This window comes from Equus caballus, chromosome 2 (assembly GCF_041296265.1).
Source record: "Equus caballus isolate H_3958 breed thoroughbred chromosome 2, TB-T2T, whole genome shotgun sequence".
NCBI lineage: Eukaryota > Metazoa > Chordata > Mammalia > Perissodactyla > Equidae > Equus > Equus caballus.
The window spans coordinates 91,290,188-91,317,673 of NC_091685.1; the positions used below are offsets into that span (position 1 = coordinate 91,290,188).

At 38.3% G+C, this 27,486-nt stretch overlaps 1 protein-coding gene across 3 annotated transcripts in view; it reads right to left on the minus strand.

The window, feature by feature from the left end:
* Positions 1–2,823: 2,823 nt before the first annotated feature.
* Positions 2,824–27,486, minus strand: part of EDNRA (endothelin receptor type A) — a 104,473-nt gene continuing 79,810 nt past the window's right edge. For 2 of the 3 annotated variants that reach the window (XM_070245848.1, XM_070245843.1), the window contains exons 6-11: positions 26,307–26,434; positions 14,529–14,727; positions 11,257–11,409; positions 6,962–7,095; positions 6,423–6,531; positions 2,824–4,416 (exon numbers count right to left, since the gene is read on the minus strand). In XM_070245848.1, the coding sequence (XP_070101949.1) occupies positions 4,276–4,416; positions 6,423–6,531; positions 6,962–7,095; positions 11,257–11,409; positions 14,529–14,727; positions 26,307–26,434 (864 nt within the window). In that variant the 3' untranslated portion in view covers positions 2,824–4,275. The remainder of the gene's footprint in view (positions 4,417–6,422; positions 6,532–6,961; positions 7,096–11,256; positions 11,410–14,528; positions 14,728–26,306; positions 26,435–27,486) is intronic. The other variant, NM_001159691.1, reaches the window with a different exon arrangement.

Below are 27,486 nucleotides of genomic sequence, written 5' to 3' on the forward strand. Positions count from 1 at the left end.
AAAAAAAAATGCATACCTTGAAAAAAAAATCACACTAACACAAGAGGTAAATAATAGGGGGAACTGTGTCTAGGGAAGGGGGAGAAAGAGAGTATGTAGGAAGTCTCTGTACATTCCAATCAATTTTTCCATAAACCTAAAACTACTCTAAAAAACATAAAGCCTATTAATTTAAACAACAAGAAGAAAAGATAAATCAAGATACCTTAGATGAGATGCTCTTAGAACATGTGTATTGTAAGCAACAGAAAACCAAACTTAACTGGCATAGGCACAAAGGTAAATGTGTTAGTTTGCTTACTCAAGTCATAAGAAAGCATTAGGGAAAATTGAACCAGGGACTTCAATGCTCTTTTCCATCTTTGTAACACTCTAGATTGACTTTCTTCATAATGCCCAAACCATGGTGGCCAGCAGCTCCCAGGCTCACAACCTTTCAGGCTTCCTACAGGGAGAAAGAGTTTTTCTTACTTTAGTTGTTATTAGAAAACTCCCCAGGGGATGCTGGGCAGCCTAGCTTGGAAATGTGAACACCTTTAGACCATTTATGGAGGTTGAGAGACAGGCTCCAATTAGAGGGTGGCGTTTATAAGGCTGGAAACAGGCATGATAGGAAGCAATTGCAGTTTTCCTGGCAAGAGAGGTTGGTGGCTGAGAAAAGGGAAGTAGTAGAGAGAAGTGGTCAGATTCTGGATATACTCAGAAGATACGGTTGTAAGGTTTTTTTTGAGGCATTGCATATAAGGTGTGAGATAAAGGAATGGGAAATGACTTCAAAGTTTTTGTCCTGACAACTCAAAGCATGATATCATTTTATACATGACAGTGCTAAAATAAAGCTGTCTTTAACTGAGCTGTGATGGTTAATTTTATATGTGAACTTGCCTGGACTAAGGGCTGCCCGTAAAGCTGGTAAAGCATAATTTCTGGGTGTGTCTGTGAGAGTGTTTCCGGAAGAGATTAGCATTTGAATCAGAAGACTGCGTGAAGTAGATTTTCTCTCACAGATGTTGGCAGGCGTCATCCATCTGTGGAGGGCATGAAAAGAACAAAAAGGTGGAGGAAGGGTGAATGCTGTCTGTCTCTTGAGCTGGGACGTCCATCTTCTCTTGTCCCGGACATTGGTGCTCCTCGTTCTTGGGCCTTTGGACTTGGGGACTTACATCAGTGGGCTACCCCACAGTTCTCAGGCTTTTGGCTTCAGATTGGGAGTTATACCATCAGCTCCCTTGGTTTTCAAGTCTTTGGGCTCAAACTGAATTGTATCACTGGTTTTCCTAGTTCTCCAGCTTGCGGATGGAATATTGTGGCATATTTCAGCCCACGTGATCATGTCAGCCAATTCCCATAATAAATCTCCTCTTCTATCTATCTATATATATCCTACTGGTTCTGTTTCTCTGGAGAATTCTAACACATGAGCAGAGGAATATTATGGTGGCACAGATGACAGGGATATCAGCTTAGTTTTAGATATAGTATATGTGTTAGCCTTCCAGTTGGAGATGTCAAATAAGCAGTTGGAGATATATGTGTCTCTTCCTCCAGGGATCCACTTGACACGTTGTTTATTGACTGTAATTGTTTATTGTCCGACTCCTTCCTCTAGAATGCAAGCTCCATGAGAGCAGGAACTTAACCTATTTTGTTCACTGCTATATCCCCAGTACCTAGAAGAACTCCTGGTGTATAGTAGATGCTCATTAAAATTTAATGGAAAGGTGAATGAAGGAATGAAGGAGAGAGTTAAGTGCTCAGTACAATAAAGTAGGTTGAGAATAGAGTACAGTTAGGAAGTATCTGTTTGAAAGTAAAATCACTTTCCTGGCTATGACTAGGGAGAGGTTTGCAACAGGTACTGTGTATCAAACATTTTCTATGTAGAACCATGTAAAAATGAAGAGACACCTACAAGGCTCTGTAAACTTTTATTTTATCCTTACGGGCCACTACCAATGCAGGGCCTTGGCTTCTGGCTCATTTCTACAGATTTACTGGAACGATGTGATAAAGGAGGAAACTGAAAATATTCCTACTAGTAAACCATGGTTACTGACTGGTCCATAACAAAATGCACATTGAAGCCTGTGTGGTTATTCAGAAATCTATGACCTTCTGAACTTATAAAATGCATTTTTCATATGCAAGAGACAAGGCATCTTAAAAAGAAAGACAATTGTCTAAACAAAATGGTGGGAACTTACGGCTTATATTATAGGCATATATCACTGCACGTGATACACCAGTGGAGTAATGGAATTTGACTGCTAACATATCAAGGAGCCCTGCAATTGGATCACCTGGAACCTGATATCATTTTATAGATGACTGTGCTAAAATATAGTCCAACAAATCAGCTTAGCTAATTTATCCTCAGTAATATGTCTGATGAAGTCTGATAGAAACATCAGACCACTTGTCAATCTCATCACCACATTGCGTGGAGGATTGGGACAATATAATGCTTTAAAGTTTAATGACTTTTGCTCCAGCACAGGAAAAAATACAAGCCCAAATACTGCTTTATCAAACCAACCAACCAAACAAACAAAGCCCTATTGCTAACTCATGGCTCGTCCCCTTTCATGCTGCCTCCCATATTCCATTTGTAATGATAACATGGTCACAAGATTTATGAACACAGATAGATTAAAACTGACTGAGGCCAGTTGTCATGAACAACCACCTAGATTTCACTCCGAGTGTGTGCTTTGGCGTCACTCCAGGGCGTTATTACTAGGTCACATTAAGTCCATCCATACCATCACGCACATGCATATATCACACACACAAATACATCCCATAGAGACAATCACAAAAAAATTGGTTAAAAGAAATGTACAGTTGTTTATATATATTTATGTACACACAGTAAAAGATTTTCTGCTATACTCACAGTCTGTAAACATCTTGGAAAATGCCCAGCAAAAGTCACTGTGGGCCTTTGAAATGGTGACCACGTGAGGAGTGGGGGTGGGGGAGGTGTTTAGGTTCCTACTGGAAACCCAGAGAAGTGAAGAACCATAACTTCATGGTGGCATTTGGGGGTAATTATATTTCACTGACATGATAAACTCAGCTGGCCACTTTGAAATTATATTTCCTATATGGAAAAGAGAATGACCACAAAAGTCTTACTGCCAGTTAACATTTTAAGAGAAATCAAGAGACTATGAGGTGATATGTATAATGTTTATATATGTGTACATATATACACATATATGTACATATATATGCATGTACACACATACACATGTTACTATTACAAAAAAAAACTCAATGAAAATTTCCAATTCTTCTAAAAATATTCGACCCTTTTCTCCAGAGTGTGCTTTAGCTTTCTACGCATTACACTGACAGTCTTGGGCATAGTTAAATGACACATACATTTAAATTTTGGTACATGATATTGATTTTACATAAGATACATTAAAAAATGATTTGGACTTGTGAAAAATAGAACTATTTGACTCAAGCATTATTTTTAAATTTAACATAAAAATATGCTCAAGAGCTATGATGAAACACCATTAAAAAAAACCAATTAAAAATTCTTTGAATAGCAGCTATTAAACTGCCATACATGAGTATCAGTCTGTGCTGTAAGTGCTTGTATTTACTGTAGCTTGAGAATTCATGTTTTAAAAATAAAACAATGACATGAGAAACATTAACCTACTTGCTTACCTGAATTGTTTCACTTCTTTTTTTTATCTTTTGCAAAATATGTGTGAATAGGCTCAAATTAATCATTTTCAGGCTACTGTGAAGTTAAAAAGTACTGGCACTGAATGACGTTTCAAATAAAGGTGACTTAAACCCATACTGTGTTTGGCAAGAAAAAAAAATCACTTAAAAAAATAGAAAACGTTGTCATAAATCTCTAAACTCTCATGGCGACCAGTTCTCATTGATCATATGACAGAACTGCCATGAAAGCTAGTCATGTCTTCAAAAACTGTATTTTCATGCAAAAATACTAAATATCCTTCTGGTTTAATTCAACAGTCTCTTTTCCCCCTGCCAACTCCCACCATTTTTTAGTGCTGAATGTAACATGCAGAATATGCAAATTAGATAAATTAAAGAAGCGAGATTCATTGATTTTGTGGGTATAAAACAGTCCACCCTCCAATGTTTTGGAAAGCACTTTTCAGGGGGTGGGAGTGCGTCACAGGAGAAGGATCAGAGAAGAGATTTCTGGAGACACAGTTGCCGTGATTTTTTTTCTCCAATAGGATTTGAAGGCATATTGACTAATGTTTCGTAATATGTTTAGTTTATACTGTCCTTATGGCTGCTCCTCTCTGTGTTGTGGTTGTTTTGTTCGTGGTTCTTCCACTGGATGCTTGTTCCATTCATGGGGACCGAGGTCATCAGACTTTTGGACTGGTAACAGCAGCAGCAGAGGCAAGACTGGGAGAAGGAACAGACTCTAAACAACATGAGCCTCACAACCCATTCCCAGCAGAGTTTGGAGGCCTTGGGCCCCCACCAACAAGGGTCAAATCCAGACACATCTCGGGACAGAATGTGAGCCTTAACAGGAATCTAGAGTATGCCTGTTATCCCTAGGTAGAAGTTAAACTGTCCATTCTAGTCCAGAGAAATGGATCCCTCGTTTCTTGTTTTAATTTATTCATCATGTCAAAGAGGAAGGGAAGGCAGTGTTGGCCAGAGGGAGAGCCTTCTCTGACTTGGGAAGGGCTGGGAGGGGCCTGGCATTTATCCCTTGTGCACCAGCAGCATGACTCTCTGCATCGGGCACCTCATCTGATGCTCATACCAGCTCATAATTCCAAGGTGGTAGGTGCTATTTTCCTCATTTTTATGAATGAGGACAGTGAGGCTTAGAGAGGATATTAAGAGGCAGAACTGGAATTAGAACCCAGGACTCTCTAGATTGGGCTCTTAACCCTGGGTATGCTGCCTTTTTATGAAGATCAGTCAAAAAATGTGTTTAGGGGACCGGCCCAGTGGCCAAGTGGTGAAGTTCTCACGCTCCGCTGCGGTGGCCCAGGGTTTCACCAGTTTGGATCCTGGGTGCGGACATGGCATTGCTCATCAGGCCATACTGAGGCAGCGTCCCACATGCCACAACTAGAAGGACCCACAACTAAAAAATACACAACTATGTACCAGGGGGCTTTGGGAGAAAAAGGAAAAATAAAAAAAACTTAAAAAAAAAAAGTGTTTAATTTTTGAGTTTGCACCTTGATTTTCCCTTCCCGTCTAATTAATATGTAAATTAATGAGCAAACGATATTAACTCTAGATTATATAATGTATTAGTGATGACCTGCATTTTAGTCAATCTTTCTTAGGACAGAATCTTTCTCAGAGCATTTCACGACTCGCAAACATTATCAAGCAGACTTCAAAAATGTGGCATACCAAATTTCATCTACTTGTATGATTCTTTGCTTAATATATATATGTCTGTCTCCTTTTAGACTGTAAGTTCCACGAGGGCAGTTACTGTGTTTTTCCTCTCTTCTCTGTCCCTAATAACAGTAAACTCATACTGAACGCTTATTATTGTCTCAAGAGCTTAAGATACATTAACCTGCTGACTCCTGCTTATGAGATAGATACAGTGACCATCTGATTTTACAGATGAGCAAACTGAGGAAGCAGGAGGGGCACCACCTGGACCTGGGTTAGACAAGTTAGCAAGTGCAGAGCTGTGACGTAAATCCAGACTGTTTGCTTCCAGATCCTGCACCCGTGACCGCTATGCTGCTCTTCCTAATACGGACCATAAAGTGAGGTTAAACATCCTTGGCCAAAGATAACAGAATCCAGTTAGGATTAACTCTACGCTAAAGTCATTCCAGGAACTGGAAAAATGACAGCTCAGTAGGAAGTGCTGGGAGCTTCTGGACGACATGGGTTGACTTAGTTGCAAGGAGGTCTGAAGGAAGGAAGGAAACTGACATCGCATGAAGTTACTTAGTTCAGATTTCCAAAGCAAGAAGCATTTACTTTCCTTGAAAAGACTGTTATTAAATATACTATTAAACAGCATTTAATAGGAGCTTTCTTAACAACAAAGTTTATGTTTTTTGAGACTGTGGTTAAAGTTTAAGACTATGTAAGGCATGAATAAGTTTATTTATCCTCTGTGGCCTGGAGCTCACATTTGAGCATTTCTTTTTAAAGGAGGGTACTAAATTGGCATGTTATTAAGTTAGCGCTCTTTAACTGTAACCAGTAAATATGCTGTTGTCTGAACAGATACTGGTTTTCTGTTATGCTGACAATCTGACCCTCTTCCTGGGTAACAAAATAGGATTTTCACTTCTCTACTGAAAACTTCAGCTGATGAAAGTAATATTTACAAGTGGAATTAGCGATGTCTGTTGGCTACTTATTATACTCATTTGGTTGCCCTTAAAAAAATACTTGCAAAACAGTCTTACCTGAAAACAATTTTTAAATTTCTTGCTCACAAAATATAGGGCTATTGGGTTTATACATGAATTCATGGTTGCCAAGTTAATACCGATGTAATCCATGAGCAGCAAGAAACTAGAGCAAAAGAAAATTGAGTAGAATAATTAGAACATAATGTTTTTAAATCTGCCACCTGGCATTTATCCCTAGAGTAAGCATTTTTCTTGCCCAGAAGCCATTTCTTATAGGTGGCAGTCAGAGTTTTCTTTAAAGTGCTTGTTTAAATGGCAGTTTCAGTCCTGCAGAACCTTTACAGATATACCCACCATGGATTAGCTCATACCATTACACACAGCATCAGGAGGGGAGCAACAAAATTACAGATAACACGGCTTGCACGAATTTTGGGATCAGTTACGGGCTATGTCAGCTAAAGAACAATCATCAACTTTGCAGTTTTAATTTACAGGGCTAACGAGAATGTAGACTAGATGGTTTTGTAAAAGTATTATAAACGTGAAAATCAGAGAAACTCCAATTTCATAATGCGTGCATAGGATCGTACCTAAGTAATTCACATCGGTTCTTGTCCATCTCATCATACACGGTTTTCTTCAAAATACGACTTAAATGAAGAGGGAACCAGCAAAGAGCAAAAATTACAACCAAGCAGAAAACTGTTTTTGCCACTTCTCGACGCTAAAGGAAAGTGAGAAAAAAAATACAATTCAGTTTAGTGTTTTTCTACTAGACGAAAGAGCTATGCAACAAGGAAGCTAGTAGATAGCAGAGAAAGAATAACTCAGAGAAGAGCCAGAACAGCCCGCCTCATGTGCCTCCGCCTCTTCAAGATTTGGGGTCCAACTTTCTAATCAAGGAGTTGCTAATGATTCTTTTGGGCAGCTTCCAGGAAGGATGGTGACCTCAGGCTTGTTACTAGGGCCAGGGCAGAGCTTCGATGGCAGGGCAGTGGCGGGAAATAGCTGGAGTTGAGCCAACACTGTGGCTGAGTCTGTGTGTGTGTGGTGAAAGTATGGGGGAAAGGGTTAGCAAAAAGCCTCAATAACAGGTAACTAGCATTAGTAAGGGCATGGCAGTCAAGGTGACTGAACCTAACATTATAAAGAATGGACAAATCTACAAAGAAGTTTGGAAAACAAAACAGGAGTAGGAAGCAGAACAGAAAAAGCAATAGCAACGTGTTTTCTCCATTTCTTGATCTTTTTTTTTCTTTTTCGGTGAGGAAGATTAACCCTGAACTAACATCTGTTGCCAATCTTCCTGTATTTTATGTGGGATGCTGCCACAGCATGGCTGGACGAGTGGTGCTATGTCCACACCAGGGATCTGAACCTGCAAACCCTGGGCTGCTTCAGCGAATCATGTGAACTTAACCACTACACCATTGGGCTGGCCCCCATTTCTTGATCTTGAAGAAAGCTAGCATTGGGATTCTTTGCTTTTAAAATTCTTTAATAATGACATGTAGTTTCCAAAGATGTACCGTTTTCCAAACAGAGGGATGAGGGTAAAGGATTATCAGCAAAGATAATTAGAAAAACTGGGACATGTTGACCCTGGACTGACTTCCATCGACGGTTTATATGCTTTCAAGTCTGTACAGGATCAGAAAAACCATAGGTTACGAATTATCTGCAACCAGTCCTTTGTGTGCATTATGCTTAAATATTACAGTGCGTGCATTTGGAAGCCTAAGTGGGAACATAAAGTGCAACTTGTCTGTAACTGGGATCAGTTAATGTTGAAATAAAACTGATTGAAAACAGGATTTGGAAGGGTGATGTTGATTCAACCTGAAGCATATAGCATTAAGTATGGGAAGCCTACAATAAGCCCACATGATTAATAGAGCCATTTAAAAACATTTCAAGGCAGTTGTCACAAATTGCTGCTCTAGCTCAAAGATCTAGGAGTTCTTTGATCTTTCAGAGTTATTGGGCTAGCTGGGATATGGCTTCAGAGAATGCATAAACTGGGCGATGACTGAGAGAAATAAAGGATTCCAACCTGCGCGAATGGGGGATCATTTTAAAGGGTCATTTTTGTACTCAGAAAGACAGTGTACCCAGAAAAACAGAAAAGGAGGGTTTTGCGGGCAGAGGTTAACTTTCCCTGAGCACATCCTCAAAGAGGATAAGTCCTTTAAAAGGTAATAGTAATACATTGCCTGTCTGATATTTGCTTAACCAATATCCATTCTCCTCTTTTCCTTACTATCAATCAGAGCCTTTAGTTTGTTATAGCAGCGTGGGAGCCTGGCTGGCCTTATCTGCATGGCCACCTGACACAGTTCTGACCAATTAGATTAAGTAGAAATTGTGTGGGGTTTCTGGAAAGCTACTTAAAATTGGGGGATACTCCTTTGGTGCACACACACCCATGTGGTCTATGTTCTTCCCCTCCTTGCTGCCTGGAAATCAGACATAAGGGTAGAGCTGTAGCTGCTGTTTTCTAACACTGAAGGAAAGGTCAGCAAAACTGCAAACCCTTGGCCTCTGAGTCCCTTGACCACTGAACCAATGACATCTGAACTTTTTGCTGTGGGAGAGAGATAAACTCCTACTTGGTCTACTCAATGTTATTTTGGGTTTTCTGTTACCGACATCCAAACACAATTCCTAACTTTGTTGTCAGTATAATGAAGAGAAATTGGAGAGACCACACAAGAAGCAAGACCAAGAGCCCTCTAGGGTACTAGTCAAGGGTGGCAGGGCTTTTCACTCTGACCTAGCTCCCCCACAGTCCCCGCTGAAGACCTTCCCGATGGCTTGCTCTCTGCTGTTAGAATCTGCTACAGCTTTGACTGGGACGCAAGGGAACATCTATTGCTTGGGGACCCAGCCTTAGGCTCCAATCTCCATGTGGTTGAGCCAATCTCTTAACCACCTGTACAACAAGGCTAATGTCTGTCCTGCTTATCTCACAAGGTGCTGGAAGGAATCAAAGAAGAAAATGACATGGAAATGCTCTTTGAAAACTTAAAAAATGCCATGTAAATGTGAAGCAGCATCATATTATTACTGCTCCCAATCCCTATTCAGTTATTTTCAGAGCAGGTACCATGCATAGCTTCAACAGGCTAAAAAATGTTGCTAATGCAAAAATCAGCATTTAAAAACAGCTTTTCATAAATCTATTCTAATTACCTCCATTGCAGGAATGAGAGGTAATAATTGCTTAACATGTTTCACATCTGGAGTACCCGAAACATTTACGCCCGAACAAAGTCATACTAAAGTTTCTCAATATAATTTTCCTGTTAAATTTTAATAAAAGATAATAGCTACCATTTGTTTGGCATGTTAGATTTTACGAAATACATGTATACACATTAATTCCTTTGATTCCCGTAATAACATTGGCTCATATATTATTATACCCAATTTACAGATGAGGAGCCGAGGATCAGAAAAATCAGTTCAGTAGTTGAAAGGAGTTGCTGATGAAGAATGATCCTTGTGTATGATAATGACATAGGGCAGATTTACAGGCTCCATCAAGAACTCAAATTAACTTTTGGTGTGGTTGAGTGTCCTTATGTACTTCTCTGTTGAGACTGAGAACTTACCTGCAGTCCTAGTTTTACTCTTTGAATTTCTAAATATCAAAATTTCCTGAGTACTTACTTTGAATTGGGTTCTATTAGACACTGCACATGCATTAGGTAATCCCCTTGATGTATTATTATATACATTTTACTGAATTTTTTAAGACTTAGAATTGAATTAGTATTTGTACAGAAAGGTGCAGGTATTATTATATACATTTTATGAAGAACTACAAGTTCAGAGAGATTAAGCAATTTGCCCAACGTCATAGAGCCAGCAAGTGTAAGCGCCAAGTTTTGCCCTCTCAAGCCCAGAGCTTTATCTGTTCTGTTTGCTGCCTGGGAGGGACCAACAGCAGCCTTCTACAGACATGTTCAAATTTCTTCTAGAACTTTGGGCCCTCCAAAATTTGACCTCTTCTTATGTATTGAATCCCCTGTTCTATCATGAGCCTTCCTTTAGATGTTGCTCGAATGCGGTTCCTCTCCTTTTCCCACTCCCCCAGTGCAAGGTGCCCATTCTATTTTCTAACCAGACTCCTGTCCTCCCACCTGAAATGTCCTCTGTCCTCTTCTTCCCCATCAGACCCACTTATCCTCTATGAACAGTTCCATCCCTCTCATCCATGACAAGTTTCTCCATGAACTTATCTTATATCCTCCTTGGCTTTCTATAGCGTTGGCTACTTTTACCAACACCTTGTGATTCTATTTTCCAAATGTTTCACGTTTGTATTTTATTTCCACAACAAGACTGCAAAGCCTGCTAAAGGAGAAAGTCATATGCTTCTTTGTGTCCTGGCATAGTTCCAAGCCCAGTTCAATCTATAGACGCACAAACACACATGTTCAATGTACTCTTGGCAGAATAAATGAATACAGTCACGCGTCACTTAACGATGAGAATATGTTCCGAGAAATGCATCGATAAGTGATTTTGTCATTGTGGGAACATCATAGGGTGTAGTTACACAAACCTAGATGGTGAAGCCTACAACAAACCTAGGCTACATGGTATTAATAACATACGCAGAAACATCGTTATCAGCACGTAACTGTAGTTCCTACTTGGTCCCTGCCTCCAGGACCACCTGTTTCACAGGTAGGCTCCCTATTTCACAAAATAAATTCCTGATACTGTAACCATAGAGAAACAAGATATATAGACAAACAGGACAGTACTTTTATTTTTAGGACACTAGGCTAAATCTGCTAAATACAGTATTTGTAGGCCTTTTGTTGTCAAGGATGAAACAGTCTTGGCCAGATTTTCATGATTTTATTAGGTTTACCTGTTTCAGGTGTTCACTGAGGGCAATTCTCAAGCTGCCATTCCTTCTGTTTAACATCTCACAGGTCATGAGGGTGTAGAAGATGGCAGTGCACACCAAGGGCATGCAGAAATAGAAGCCGAAGAGCCACCAGTCCTTTACATCTTGGTAGAACTGTACAGAGCAGAAAAGGGAGAGAAGAGGAGGGGTGTTACAATGTCAATTAGCTGTGCAGCGCCTCTGCTGGCTCAAAAGCTTCACACATGCAGAAATGTTTGCATATTCACGCTCTCTGGTTGTGGAAATGGGCTTGGGGGTGGTGCTCAAAACTCAGTTAAATTGGAAACTCCAGGAGTTATCCTGGCTTTACAATAGCCAAAGCAACTGCATTTAAAAAAAATTATCCTGAAGAACACTTTTTATAAACTGAAGTTGGTTTTAATTACATAATGGAAGAGCCCTAATCAAGCAAAAGAATTCCCTTCCAAAGCCGATAAAACATGATTTTGAGACATACAGAATATGTATTTATCTTTATTTATTGATGAACCTCAAAAGTTTGCTAGTGCCTGGTTTACTTTTGACTACTGTGGTTAAAGTGTACTCACCTCGAACGTCTTGTTTGGAAACAGCGAAGGTTATGACTAGCTTATCTGTGTAGCTTTGTGCCTGGGAGTTAACCCTTTGCCTGGTATGACTGCTATGTGACCTTGCAGACAGCCAGTTTGAGCCATCAATACCCACGCCCTTTCACACTCTCTTTTAATACCTACCACCTGGAAACTATTGAGGCAGAGTACCTTATCTGAAGGCATATTCAGCATTATCTCCCTGTGGGCAGGATTTCTAAACACCAGGATTATTCAGTTTTATGCCTTTTTCAAAGAGAAAATTTAATACCTTATAAAAGTGGAAATTAGAAAATGGTATCTAAATTCTTCTTCTCACTAAATTAATCACCAACTTGGGAAGAAATGCTTTTGCTTTCTTTATTTTGTTTCTCTAGATTGTTTATTTACTAAGGATAATGCAGCTTCTTGTAATATCTCAGTTCCCACAGTAAAAAATAATCATAGTGCTCTGTGAAAAACTGGACAGTTTCTGAATATAGAAAGAGGCCCAGGGGGCTACATTTATAACATGTCTATTAAACTAATCTATAAATGGGTCCTGAGGAAAACAAGTTCTGGGCAGGGGTTCTTAACTGTTTTTATGCCATGGACCCCTTTGGAAGTCTGGTGAAGACTATAATCTCTTCTGAGAATAATGCTTATATGTAAAATAGAATACGTAAGATTAAAATGGAAACCAATTACATCGAAACAGCTATCAAATATTAAAAGTAAAATTCTAATATAGTAATATATTTATTAACAAATTAAATGACGACTCTAATGGTTCTAATGCTCTAATAACTATCAGAATGTTGAAGCATTGATGAATGTAAACGATATTTCAAGACTATACAACTGTTATGTGGTATGAATATGTCTGTTATTTCTATTAGTGAAAAAATCATGGTTCTGTTAAACACAACTGCGGTTTGTTGCCTACATTCATAATAGAAGGAGATGAAAAATTTTAGAAGTTAGTGAAAATAAACGTGATTTCTTTTTCATTTAAGTTCACAGGCCCCTGAATGCTCTCCTCAGGTTAGGTGCAGACTCCTAAAGGAGTTGGTTTATTCAGATCTGTTTATACAAATATTTCCCTATCTACATCCCACTGTAGAAAGATTTCAGTACTGAACTTAAAAAACAACAAAAATCAGAAACACTCCTTTGAGCAGCCCCTTCACTGGTACCCCCATCTTCCCGGCACATTGCTGGCTGGGTGTGAATACCCCAGAACAGCTGCAGAGGCTCTGGAAGCTGACCCCTGAGGTGACTGGATGGAGTCCCCTGCCACCTCCATGGTAGAGGACTGTAGAGAAAGGGGTCACATTTCTTTTTTGAATTGATGTCATCAGCAAGGGCACAAGGGCCTCCCTCCAGTCTAGGTTAGGAGCAAAGTTGAGGAGGAAAGAGCAGAACAAAGAGCGGGAATAAAATTAGAAAAAAAGAAAAGGAGGAGGAAGAGAATCCCAAAACTTTAGACTTGGAATGAATCTAAAAAAATGTCCCTTTTACTGCAACTCCATAGATAGCCAGCCTTTGCATCCCACCTCTGTCAAAGAGACTCAGTCTTTACAGAGTAAGCCACTTCATTGTCGGCTCGAGTGCTTAGTAAGCTCCTTCTTACAGCAAACTTCTTCTCTCCAACATTTTTGTCAGGAATGTCTAGATTGCTTATTTACACTGCCCAAATTCTGATAACCTCCAATCGTCTACTGTGTTTTTCACTGTGGGGACTGACTTAATAAAAAAAGTCAGTAAATAAACAGAAGACTTCAATTTTACGGTTGCCAGTTTGGCAGTTTTCATGAACGCTTTTATTTTGAAACAAGAATTTCCAAGCTGGATAACTGGTCAACTGTAAAAACCACGAATTTTGTGAATTTTCCAAGTTAGGAAAGCCTGCCTTGAGATATCTGAAAATGATCAAATGTGGAAATCTGAATGGCACGAAATTTACATCAAAGCACTAAATTATGCTGATTTAAGAGAATTAGTTATCCTTTTGGTTTTCCTCCTCAGCCCACATTTGACTAGTTTTGCAAAGAAAATATGCGTTTTAAACATGTTTCCCAATACACTCAGTCATGTGCTTCAGCTTTTCAGAGAAGCATTAATGTGGTCAGGTGTATTAAACAACAACTGAATTTGTTACACTAAAACATTTTTTAAAAAGTTCAGCAAATTTATATGCTTTGTATATTAGACATAGAATCTGTACTAATAGAAATACATGTAAGTATGACTTCCTACTTTGAGTTAGTAAAACTATCTTTAAAAAAATGTGTGAGCAACGTGCATTTCCCCAAGTAACATAAAATAAGAATCAGCATGCCTGTCAGATGGAAGTTGTTGTGTTGCGTTCCTCATGATAACAACAAATAGCATTACATATATACACATCTATCCTTAGAAAATTTGTTTCAGAATGCTGAGTTTGGTGTAGAGCAACAGTTGTCTCTACAGTTGTACTACAATATAAGAGTGAAAACAAAATAGTTGTTCTATTCGAGAAGCTAAACCCTGGTTTAATGTCTACTTTTCATGCATCTGAGAATATTCCACAGAACTAAGAGTCAACCCCACCGGGCATTGCAGAGATATCACATCTCGGTGATGGTAAAGTATAAATGGAGGTCTCCTCTCCTCCCCTATTAATTCCCTTTAAACTATTCGTACCTCCATGAATTTTGATGTGGCATTGAGCATACAGGTTTTGTGCTGTTCACCCTTGTATTCAAAGGGCACCATGACGAAGCCAATTGCTTCAGGGATGGCCAGGATGAAAGAAAGGATCCAGATGGACACAATCTCAATGGCAGTGATCAAGGGAATCCCGATTCCCTGAACACGACTCCAGGAGGCTACTGCTCTGTACCTGAAAAAGAAAATGGGGTGATGGAACAAAGTTATTAGGAAATTTTAAATTTATTTCAATTTAAAAAAAATTTAAAAAATACTGGAAAGCTCCTCCCCTTGGTCAGTGACCAACCAGTGGCTTTTAGGAACTTTCTTGGAGTCCTGGTGTAAAAAACAAGCGGGGTCATTAGGAGTTCCACCCATCTGGAAATCAATTGCCTGGCAGGCCTGAGTTTTAGATCTTTATTTGAGTCTAGCAAAATCTTGTGAGAGTTAGAAAATCTTGTGAGAGTGGCAGTATCAGATCGGGTGCCTATGTTTTTTAAGCTGTGGGAAAAATTGGCTGGAAGGGGTAGTGAAAGCTGCTGGTAATTGTTATGGTAATATCTTATTCCTCTTTCTATACTAAAAAACTTGAAATATTATTTATGAAGTGGATCTAGATATCCTTATGTGAATAGTGACCAGAGATATTCCATCATTTTCTCCCTTCTTCTGCCCTCAAAATATGATCACAGTGGGCCTGTACCTGGTAGCAGTTTTAACGTATAAATAATATTTCTTTGTTTGTTTGTTTGTTTGTTTGAGGAAGATTAGCCCTGAGCTAACTACTGCCAATCCTCCTCTTTCTGCTGAGGAAGACTGGCCCTGAGCTAACATCCATGCCCATCTTCCTCTACTTTATACATGGCATGCCTACCACAGCATGGCTTTTGCCAAGCGGTGCCATGTCTGCACCCGGGATCTGAACCGGAGAACCATGGGCCGCTGAGAAGTGGAACATGCGAACTTAACTGCTGTGCTACTGGGCCAGCCCCTAAATAATATTTCTGCTAACTATCAAACAATGACTATATCACTCCCACTATGGTCCTGTGCTAGAGGCTAGAGTATATAAAACTGAATTAAAGAGATCCCTGTTCTTTTTTTTTTCCTTTGGTGAGGAAGATTGTCCCTGAGCTGACACCTGTGCCAATCTTCCTTTGTTTTGTTTGTGGGACACTGCCACAGCATGGCTTGATGAGCAATGTGTAGGCCTGTGCCCAGGATCTGAACCTGCAAACCCTGGGCTGTAACCTGTGAACCCCAGGCAGCCAAAGCGGAGTGTGTGAACTTAACCACTCTGCCACGAGGCCAGCCCCAAGAGATCTTGGTTCTTAATCTTAGGATTTACAATCTAATAGAAAAGAACGGTTCATACAAAAGTATAGAATACAAATGTAACAGAATAATTATATCAAAAAACAAACTTGGCATTAGGAAATTGTGTTTATCTTTATCTTTTACTTTAATATTTTTGTGATAGTAATCACATTTCCATGTTAAGTCTAAAGAAAGTTTGGTTTCAGCCTCTCTATGCTCTTTGACCTGATGTGATGGTCTGGTGCTAAGTACTTTTAGACTTACTATTAAGAAGGGACCTGTGATGTGGTATGATATTTTTGTGGCTTCATTCTGGAAATTTTTGTTGCTGTTGTAATGGAAAGGAAACATTGTCTTTTTATAGCTTTCATTAGATAGTGCCAGAAGAAGGCTGTAAAACAGACCAAGGCGTTGGAGACAGGTACACATGCATTTGCAGGACGTGCGACTTAACGTAGAGGATAAGTCAGTAAAGCCAAGGCAAGCTACAGGCTACCCATAGTCACCAGAATGAGCCCCTATCACTTATATTTAGTGTTCTGTCTCAGTACTTCAACAAGGTACATCTGTGAAAACACAACTCCTAGGAATTATGCTGCCTAGTTCTTCACTGCAGATTAGAACCTATAGTTTTGGTATGCACGATGATGCCACATGGCATATATACAGCACAATTTGCTGGAGAAATGTTTTGCAAGAGATTTTTAAGGTAAATAAGATTGGTGTACAATAAGAATCTCTAAAAAAGTCAAGATTAGTCCAGAATGGAATAAAATACAGCTATGCAAACAGACTAAGAAAATCCTTTTACGATATAGCCAAGATCGCATTTTGAAATTTATGGTTATTTCCAGTAGGATAAAGACAGCTATTTATTTTGCTTTCCATTTCTGTTTACTTTTCTTTGTTGCCTTATTAGACTGGCAGCCTGATGTCCACTAAAAGCTAAAAGGAGTGGAGACGGGATGTCTGTATCCCGGGGCTATCAAAGAGTTATATCTATATCTTCTCCTATCCTCTTAGATCAGTTATCAGGAAAGGTGATTTAAATAAAACACTTTATCTCCTAAGGGAGTAAGAAAGCCAAATTTCTTAGGCGGGATTGGAGATAAAAGGGAGTTTAAGTAAGAAAATGTGTCAACGTTCTTCTGACGAATCTATCCACAGACCAGCTTCATGTTATAATGTGCCATGAGTTCCCAGAATATTACATTTCTATAATTCAATGTAAATTAAACATTTAAAAGTAAATAGAAGTAGAAGTAGTTGTTAGTGTCTAGTTTAGCAAATGATTAATTATCAGTGTGCTCCTTCATTAGCCCACATGACTGAGAATTAGAGTGTTTTCCATTTGTAATCACACTGATCTTGATAACATCTCCAGGATATGAGAAAACAACTGTAAGAGCAATTAGGAACAATCCACTGTGATGATGGAGATGGGGAAAGGAGTGGAAAATAAGAAATACTGGATGCTCCAAAAATGATTTCTATTTGGAATATAACAGCACAAAGCACATATACTCAAATATGTTCTCTTTACTAGGTTGTGATTATAAACAGCCTTCCATCTAGTTGATGTATCTATGTGACATCTTCACTTTCCATAGAAAACGTGCAAGTGTAGATCCACCACCCACAACTGCTATTCCAGAAATAATTCCTCCTCTTTGAAATTCTTCCTGCATTGGAAACCACATTCTGCTGGTTTTCCTCTGGCCTTACAGGCCGCTCCTCATCTCTTCCGCTAGATCCTGCTCACTGTTCAAATTCTTAGCATTGGATTTCTTCTTTGTCCTTGGACATCTTTTCTTTCCTATGTACACTTTCTTTCTTAGTGATCTCATCTAGTCTCATGGCTTTAGTATCACTTAAACTGTCTATATGCTGATAATTAATTCTCAAGTTTATAACTCTAGCCCAAAACCTAACCTCTAACCCTAGACTTGTATATCCAACTGCCTACTTGAGATCTCCACTTGGATATCTAATAGGCATTCAAACTCACCGAAACCCTTCTGGTCTTCTTCCTTGCCCCCAAACCTGCCCTCTCTTCAGTGTTTACCATCTCAGGCTCAAAACTTTGAAGCTGGCCTTCATGCCTCTTTTTCTCTCCCATCACACATCCGCTGCTTTAGCAAACCTTGCAACCTCTTCGTTCCCGATACATCCAGATGCGACCACTTCTCACCATCCCGCCAGTCACCATCCTGCCTGGATGACTGCAGTAGCTTCCTAACTGGTCTCCCTGTATCCACTTTGCCCTACCGCAGTCTACCCTTAATACAGCAACCAGAGCAAGCCTGTTGAAACGTAAGTCAATCACGTCCACCGCTCTGCTCAGATCCCCCAGTGCTTTCCCACCCCGATGGGAACGTCTACAAGTATCCTCACTTCCTTCCTTCCTTGCCTCCTTCAGGTCTTTACTCAATTGTATCTTTTCACAGAGGCCTTCCCTGAACACCCAATTTAAAATTGCCAAAATTCCCTCCAGATTTACCCTGTCGCCCCTCACCCTGATTAATTTCTCTCCCATAGCACTTACCACCATGTGACCAATCACATCTTTGACTTATTTATTTTGTTTATTGTCTCTGTCCACTCCTCCCTGTAGACTATAAGCTCCACGAGGGCAGACATTTTGTATGTTGTCACAAGACCTTGAACAGCAGGTGCTGAATAAATATCTTCTGAATTAAGCGTCTCTGTTTCTTCATCACGCATTTGTCTTTACTGGCCAAAGCCAATATTTTGAAGCCACTACATTCTGAATATTTTCTTATTTTTCAAGACAGCCCTGAATTAGGCAACAGATAAAAAGCTACTACTTTTGGAATCTTAGAATCAAATAATTTAAAAACTAGGAGGGAGAGGCTGGCCTGTGGCATAGTGGTTAAGTTCACTCGCTCTGCTTCCGTGGCCTGGGGTTTGCAGGTTTGGATCTTGGGTGCGGACCTAGCACTACTCAGCAAGCCACGCTGTGGTGACATCCCACATAAAACAGAGGAAGAGTGGCACAGATGTTAGCTCAGTGATAATCTTCTTCAAGCAAAAAAGGAAGATTGGCAACAGATGTTAGCTCAGGGCCAATCTTCCTCACAAAAACAAACTAACAAAAAACTAGGAGGGACATTTGGGCTGATCTTTCTCTCTTTTGTGTTCTGGTCAGGAACCTGAGGACTGGAATGTTACCCTGTCCTCTGCCTGGTAGCCCGTGAAAGTGGGGAGCCTGGACCAGGGCTCTGGTCTGCCAACTCCCAGGGAAGTCTTTTCCCATGACATTACTTTGTACCCTGTCATGCGATATGCCAAAGTAAAAGTATAAATTGCACGTTTTATTTATGTAAAGATGTTTGTTACTGTATATGTCTATAAATAGATTTTTACATGTTTTCAAGGGCAGAGGCATTTAATGCATGTTTTTGAATCTTTAATGTAGGATTTGGGACGGTCATTAAATTTTAAAACATTTATTATTGAATGCACTTTAAAACTGTATAAAATAAAACAAATTCAAAAGATACTATTGCAACAAAATCTATTTTTATTTCTTCTTATTCTTTGCCCATTTCTATTCTATAAGTATAGTTTGAATATACATTATAATCATATCAGTTACAATTTTATTTTTATTTACTTTTCATTATAAAAAAAATACTCTCTCATGTTTCCACAGAGGCATGACATTTACTGATGGCAACACAGTATAATAAGGTATCAATACAATTTACTTAAATCTTTTTCCTAAGTTCACATCACTTCTAGTGTTTCGAGGTTGTGAATAACACACCTATAAATATGTTCGTATATATAGTTTTTTTCTCTTTTTGAATGATTTTCCTGGATTAATTATCTTGAGTGGGATTACTGAATCCAAGAGAATGAAAAGGTCACTGAAGTACTTTAAAAAAAAAGTTTCTACATTAGAATTTATTTTTCCTTCACCTTTGCCGTTTCCATAAGGTAAAGTGGCACTTCTCTCTTTACCTCTGCACATTTTAAATTAACAGCAAACGTGACCATTTGTAGTGTTTATGATTTATGACTCATGTGGTTGACAAACCAATTGCCATACGGAGGTTTGGAGACAAAATGCTAGCAGGAGGACTTTTCAAGAGAAACTGGGCATAGTGGATTAAAAGATATCTGCAAGTACTTTGACACTTCTTCAACTGAATCCTTCAACTGGGCTGGCCTGTGATGTTTTGACCAAGTGAGTACAGCTGGAATGATGCTTTGCTAGTTTCAGGACTGGCCTCTAAGCAGAGCAGCAGGTTCCACCCTGGACCCTGAGCCTGTTGGAGAGAAGGTATTGCGAGGCCCTGGACCACACGAGAGGGAGTTGGGCTCCGCTGAGCTCAGACATCTGGCTGTTCTTGCCAAGGGGCCAGTCATGCATCTTCAGACAAGCTCAGCTGCCGGCTGAAATCCTCCAAGAGACCCCAGTGGAGGAGACAAGGGAGCAGAATTGCCCAAACTCCTGCCCACAGCATGGTGAGACAGTAAGAAAATAGCGGTTGTTTTAAATTGCTCAAGTTTTGGGGTAGTTTGTTATCAAAGAAAAATTAGGGAGCAAAATTAACCAGTCGCCTGATTTTGACAATACAATTAAAATAAAAGAATGAATTAACTGTGTGCAACAGGGAACAGACCCCAAAATGAGACCCTGAGTTGCCCGACAGGCAGCGTTTGACTTTGTCTCTGTTCAGTGCCAAGCTCTCTCTGCTGGCTTAGCCACTTCTTCCATGTCTTCACGATTGTCAAGCAGCAAAAGAAAATTGTAACACCAGGAGAAGAAGGAGAAACCAAGCGTGAGTCTAAATAAAAATGAAGTTTTTCAGAAAATCACTTTCATGCTTCTCGAATTAGGATAAACCTTTGAGAATATAATGGAGACCACTGAGCAATTATTTGAAATGATGGGATAAAGAACTGACACAGGCTTTTGAGTTTGAGGCATATCGAACAAAGTTGCCTTATTATTTGCTCTTTGCAACTTTTCCAGGTATCTAATTACACAACATTTTGGAGCAGTCTCATGAAGAGTTTTATCTTTTACAGTCTCCTTCCCCAGGCAATTTTTACCTACAAGTTGGATCTGTACCCAGACCTTTTTACTGGTCTGACCCAGTCATCTTCCACATTAAACACCACAGTTAACTTTACAAAGAACAGCAATGAATTCCCCTCCCCCATCCCTGCCTCTCTTTTTTTCCCCCAAACTCAAAGTAACATATAAAACTTGTCACTTATGACATGCAAGAATACCGATTTTAATTATTGGCAATGGCTGGTTATCCATATTTTGATGGGGAAAATTCATTCATTTTAGAAGTGTATTGTCTTAGCATTAAAAAAAAATCATTCCACTGAAAAGGCTGTATGGGGTCAAAATTTGTTTCTAAATTTCCTGAGTTTCTTCCTGAAATTTCTATTTTATCTTTTTCTTAAGTGACTAAGGATGCAAATAAAAATAAATAAAATTTAGATTTGAAGAAGAATTAGTGAAAAAGTTAAGCTGAGGCAAGTCCATAGTTGAAATTAACAATGAAAGCTCATCCATTCTGGCGCAAGTCATGTGCTTTCTCTTACTGTCTTGTTTACCTTATTCAGATTAAAAGCTGATAGTGAGAAAGGGAGATCTTTCCTTTGATCTTTCAGTATTCCGTAATCATTGAGTAATCACTGAAGTAATACAGAAATTGTATAGAACTGGGATATATAGTTACTCTCATTATTTTCCCTCAAAAACAACAACTCTGAAGTGAGAGACTATTACATCAAAAAATATGTGAAAAAATCACGGGAACTCTTCCTGAACCATAATTTGATTCAGCTCATAAAAGGAAAGCAGAGTTTCCCAAACTGCAAAGTGTTTTGTAACAGGTTCCAATTTCCCTCTTTTTACTCCTTGTTTTATTAACAACAAAAAAAAAGAGGGATTTTTTTATTTTTAGTAGAATATAATGCAACCAAATCAAGAATCAAAGCAAATGGTCTCTTGTCTTTAGGAATTAAGTGTGAATGATTCATTCTTTAGTGTGAAAGCTTCTGAAATAGAAATGTCAAAATAGATTCCCTACATTCAGGTCCCAAAGCTTAGAGTCAAGACCAAAATAAATGTAAAAATAATAAAGAAAGGGCCCAGGGAACAAAGAATGATGAGTTTATTACCAAGGACAACCTCCTGGATGAAGGCAGATTTATGTGGGAGCAAAATTTTAAAATAGTTCACCGTCTTGATCTAAAACTGAGACCACGTTTTAATGATGAAATAGATGCTTGACGTTTTTTTTCTTTTTTTTAACCAAGAACATTTCACTTGATACACAACAGATGATTTGCGATTGAACATTTAGTTCGTTTTCCCCCACGCATAAGGTGGGGGAGGATGTGGTATGGGTGAGGTGAACCCACACCTGAAATAGGAATCTATGACTGAATCTCTTCATTCCCCCCTCATTATCTCCCCACTCCCAGCATCAGTGCGGAGACTGAAGCGCTGCAAGGTGGTCCCCTGAGAGTCCCCCAAGGAAAAAGAGAGGGCAGAACAATGTGAACGTGGGAAGGAATGGAGGGTTTGGATGATTTAGATGATTTAGGAATCCCATTGCCTGAATACTTGCATCATGTATTTCATTCTCCCTTGTTCCCAGGTCGATGTCTTCACAACCATGAAAACTCCTAAAGGACAGCAGCCAGGCCTTATTCTTCATGTCTGGCCATCACACCCTTCCTGCCCAAGTCTCTCTGTTGAACTAAAGTGTGAATTATTCTTCTCAATCTACAGATAATTTATTATATAGCATATCCCTGAGGAACAGTGCCCTAAAATATTTTTTATCAAAAAATTTATTAAGTAGATTTATATGAAATACAAAAGGGACCACTATACCATGCCACATAACACTATTTATAACTTATATTCTCTAAATTTTGTAACCAGAAAATATATTACAAGGATAAAAAAATTGCCTATATTACTTATCAAACGAAGCAAATTCTTTCTTCCCTTTTGGCTTCTCTTTTCACAAATGTCTCTCTTCGTAGAGGATTGTACCTAGCTGCCTTAAAAATGATTTTATTGTTTATAGGAGCAGAGCATCTTCCTCGCTTCATTCGATTTCTTATTCTTGTTTGTCATATGCAGGTCCTGTCTGGCTTTGGCTTTTGGTTAATGTTTCCTCAGGGGTACAGTTTTCTTTTAGAATACCGAGTAACTCCTAAAGTTCATTGTTATCCTGGTTTTTACATAACCTTTGGGACAAAGTTTAATTTTTTTATAAAATGATATTTTCCCAAATTCCATGGTGCCTTTGTAAAGGCAACAGTAAGGATGGGAGTAACTCTCTGTATTTCTCCATGCACACAGGCCTCTGTGCTCATGTCTGTGTGCTTATGTGTGCTTGGGTTTTAGAGCTGCCTGGCAATAGAAAATTAGTGTCAATATATAATAAAGGTCATAGGAATGAGCTGTGAAAATAAGAGAAATAATATGTACAGAATGGCATAAAGTAAATAAGGAAAATGGGTAACAGATAATAGAAGTAAATAAATTTTCAGAAATTTTTTCTGCTCATAGAAGAACATTAGAAAAACCCATCACTCCATCCCTAGCCATAATTACTAATAATATTTATCATATTTCTTCCAAGCAATTTTATATTCACATACCTATACAAAAAAATTATATTTAATATCCTTATCCATTTCCCTAATATGGGGCAATATGCTTTCAACTTTTTGCCATAAAAAATCTTGTAAAGAACATCTTTGTGCATGAATTCTCTGTTCAAATTTTGGATCACTTCCTTAGAATTGATCCTAAGAATGGTAATTACTGAGTCAGAAGGCAAAAGCATTTGTAGGATTTTATTTTCCAAAAGGGATGTTCAAATCTCTACTACCACCAGATATTTAGAAACATGCTTTTTAATTAGAATTTCTTTGATTACATAAACATTATTCATATGTTAATTAGCCATGTAAATTTCTTCTTTGGTGATTTTTATAGTCATGCACTTTTTATACGAAAGTCTTCAGATTTTAATCACTATTTGTATGGCCTCTTTAAATACCAAGAATATTAACATGTTGTAGCTTTGCCTGCAAATATTTCCCCTAGCTTATTGCTTTATTGATTTGTTTTTTAATTTTGTGAATGTTTGATCTTAATGTTTTAGAATTTTATGTCTTGAAATACATTTATAATTTTATTCAGAATTTCTACCATCCTTTTTAAGTTCAAAAAGTCTTCCTTTTCAAGAGAGCAAAAGGATTTTAGTCTATTTTCTTTACTGCTTTACGGTTTGAGTCTCTATATGCTTTAGCACAGTGGGTAAGAACGCAGACTACTTATATCTGATTGCCGGCTCCAACGCTTAGTAGCAGAGTGGCCTTGATTAACCTCTTTCCACCTCAGTTTCCTTATCTGTAAAATGGGGATAATTACAGCACTATCACAACGTGGTGGTGTAAGGAGTAAGTAAAACGATTTCTGTAAAGTATTTTTAACAGGGCCTGCTACATACTAATACTCAATAAATGGTAATGATTATAAATATTATTATTGATATACAGTACAAGATAAGACTTCAAGATATTTTTTCCCCAGATGGCTAAATAGCACTATATATTGATGAATCTGTCCTTTCCCCATTATATTCAAAGTGATTTCAGCCTTTGTTATGTTCTCGCACACTCTGACACCTGTTTCTGGTTTTCCCACTGATTTGTCAGTGTATTTATGTGTGTTTACTACATTGTTTTACATACTGTAGTTTTATAACATTTAAAAATATCATTTATGAAGAGTATGTGTGTAGGAAACATAATTATTTTTTAAATTGTCATGATTATTTTCTTATTTCTTTTCCCCACAGGGATTTTAGAGTTATATTGTCATTAAAAAATTTAACTGGATATTGTCATGTGTAAACATAGGTACATCTCTAAATATACAACTTGATAAATACAGAAAAATCTTTTACATGTATTAGTAATGTAATAGATATAATTTAAAGGCTTTAAGTTTCAGATAATATAACACTTTGGATACAAGAATAAATGATGTTAATGGGATGCTAGGAGTAGGAACAGCAGAATGATCATAAATGCTTATTCAGTTTTTTAGGACATGGCCACAAGTAACCTAATCTATTATTTACTTAACTAGAAGGGGTATGGTGGCTACTGATGGTATGTAAATGTCTTTATGCGGCACACCTTAACACCAGATATGATGCAGAAGAAACCTATGTAGAACTCAGGTTTTCCTAGGAATCACTGAGAATGCTACTAACAGGTGATGAAATTATTTCTGATCCTTGTGTTTACCTCTGCAATGGTAGCATTTTTTCCAACAGCATTACTGCATTTTAAACCACTAATGGAATTATTTTTGTATTTTAATTTCAGCAATAAATTTATTTTTAATAACACTACTAAACATTTTGTTTTGTTTTTCAGTTATTGCAGTCACAAATTTATAAAAGGATGCCATTTATAATTTTCAACTACTAATGGAATGAGTATTTTTATGTTTTAACAATAACAATTTGGTCTTGAAAATTAATTGTAAATGATAAATAACAGAGTATCTGTAAGAAATTAATTTTTTTTAAGAAAGTGGGCCTTTTATTTCTGTGATGATAGGACTCAGGTGCTCTGATAGAGTGACCGTCAGAGTGTGACAGAAAAAATGGAAACCTCTTCTAATTGCGGGTAAGTAGTTAAATAGGACATTAAAGAGCACTTGCATAGGATTATATTCAATATAAAAGAGTACCACAGAATGTGTTAAAAAGTTCCTAATTCATTCTTTATAATTCCTGCTACGAAAATTAGAAGGTGAAGAAAATACCATCTAGAAGTTCATGGAATTCAGAGACTCCTTTAGAGAAGCCTTGACATCCATGTTTGAGAAGAATTCTGGAAAGAGATTTTCAGAATTGGATCAAGGCGTGCTTCTGTTGTTGCCCTGTTTTTAAAAATTATGAAACATTTCAGGCATTCAAAAAAGCACAGACAAGAACATAATATCATGTACTCACCACTCAGCCAAGTAATCAAGCATTATAAATACAATTAAACGGTATCTTCTTTTTTCTAATGAGAAATCTACTATTGAAAATACAGGATTTCCATGACCTAGAATCTCCTTTTCCAACGTTCATTCCAGCTATTATGTTCATTTTTCCTTTATTGCCATAAGGGTGCCAAATGGATATAATTGGCAAAATGCTCTAATTACAAATTGCCTGAGCCTAATATGGCTAATAATCAGCAAATGTGTAAAGGGATTCCAAACAGTAGAGCAAGACTGTTACTATTTTAATTCACTTGAAACTAATTAACCGCTGTCCTGGGCACCAACTCTCAAGGCTCCTTGACTTCCTTTTGAGAAAAATGCTTTTCTAAACACAACAAAATGGTAAAGGGAAAGAAACATGTTACCTGTCAACGCTGAGAGCACAGAGATTGAGGACGGTGATCCCCACTGAGGACTTCTGCAAAAAGGGGAACAGCTTGCAGAGAAACACGCCAAAGTCATTGTGATCGAAAGGCCAGCGCCCAGCTAGCAGCTGAAAAAAGCAGACACCGTGGTAAGAAATGGCAGAGCTGGCATGGAATACACTGATATTTCTAATTACCCTCTGAACTTCCATGTGTTATTATTCATTACACTTTCCAGTTAGCATGGTCGCTAGAGTATTATCATCATGTTTTTTTCATATTTTAAAGCCTCAGCAATTTCTTCATCTGCAAAGATGTAGGAAATGATAAATATAATAACAGAATATGAGATAAACCTTTGACCTTATATGAAGTAGTCATACCGCCTACATTTGGGGTTTGAGGGATAGCTGAACCGAGAAGCAGGCAATCGCCTCTTATCAATTCTTACTAAACCACGAGTAAAGCAAGTCATTTTTGACTAGTGGCATTGGAAGGTTATATTATCTCCTGACAAGCAACCAAAGCTCTGAATGCAAGGTTATGGAGAATACTGGGAAAATGAAGTGGTTTAGGATGCGCTGACTTAGTCAGCAGGTTAACACCTAAAGCCACTTGGAACTTACCTCTTCCTCCATGCTTAAGCGGCTGACTCGGCTTCAGTGGGTGTGTTGTAAGTGGCCTTTATTTAGCCTTAAACTTCCCTTTATTATACAGGAAAATGTAGTTACTGTGACTGCTTTGTAGCATTTGCAGGAAAATCTATTCTTCAACGTTGACAATTTAAAATCTTTGTTGGAAGGAAAGGATGGACACCCTCCAGGGCTGTGGTAAGTAGCAGGAACATAAAGTCTCTGTGAGCTGCTGACACTTAATCTAACTGTCCTAGGAGCATGGGCTTATTTAACAGCTCGGCTACCGAAAATGGGGAAGGAGGTCCCTGCTGAATATGTGATGCCTTTTCAAGAGTAGAAACAGTATTGATTTCCTTTCTAATTTTTGCTTAGTGACTCAAAATTTAAACTTACTCCACTCAATAGGAAACACTATCCTACTAACTTGACAGACCTGTCTCTTTTTCTTTCTTTGCAAAGTGTCTATTGCCATAGTAACTCTCAGTTGAGCTTTGGATTTCTGTTCTACCATTTCTAAAAGATTTTATGAGGTTTAATTTCATGGT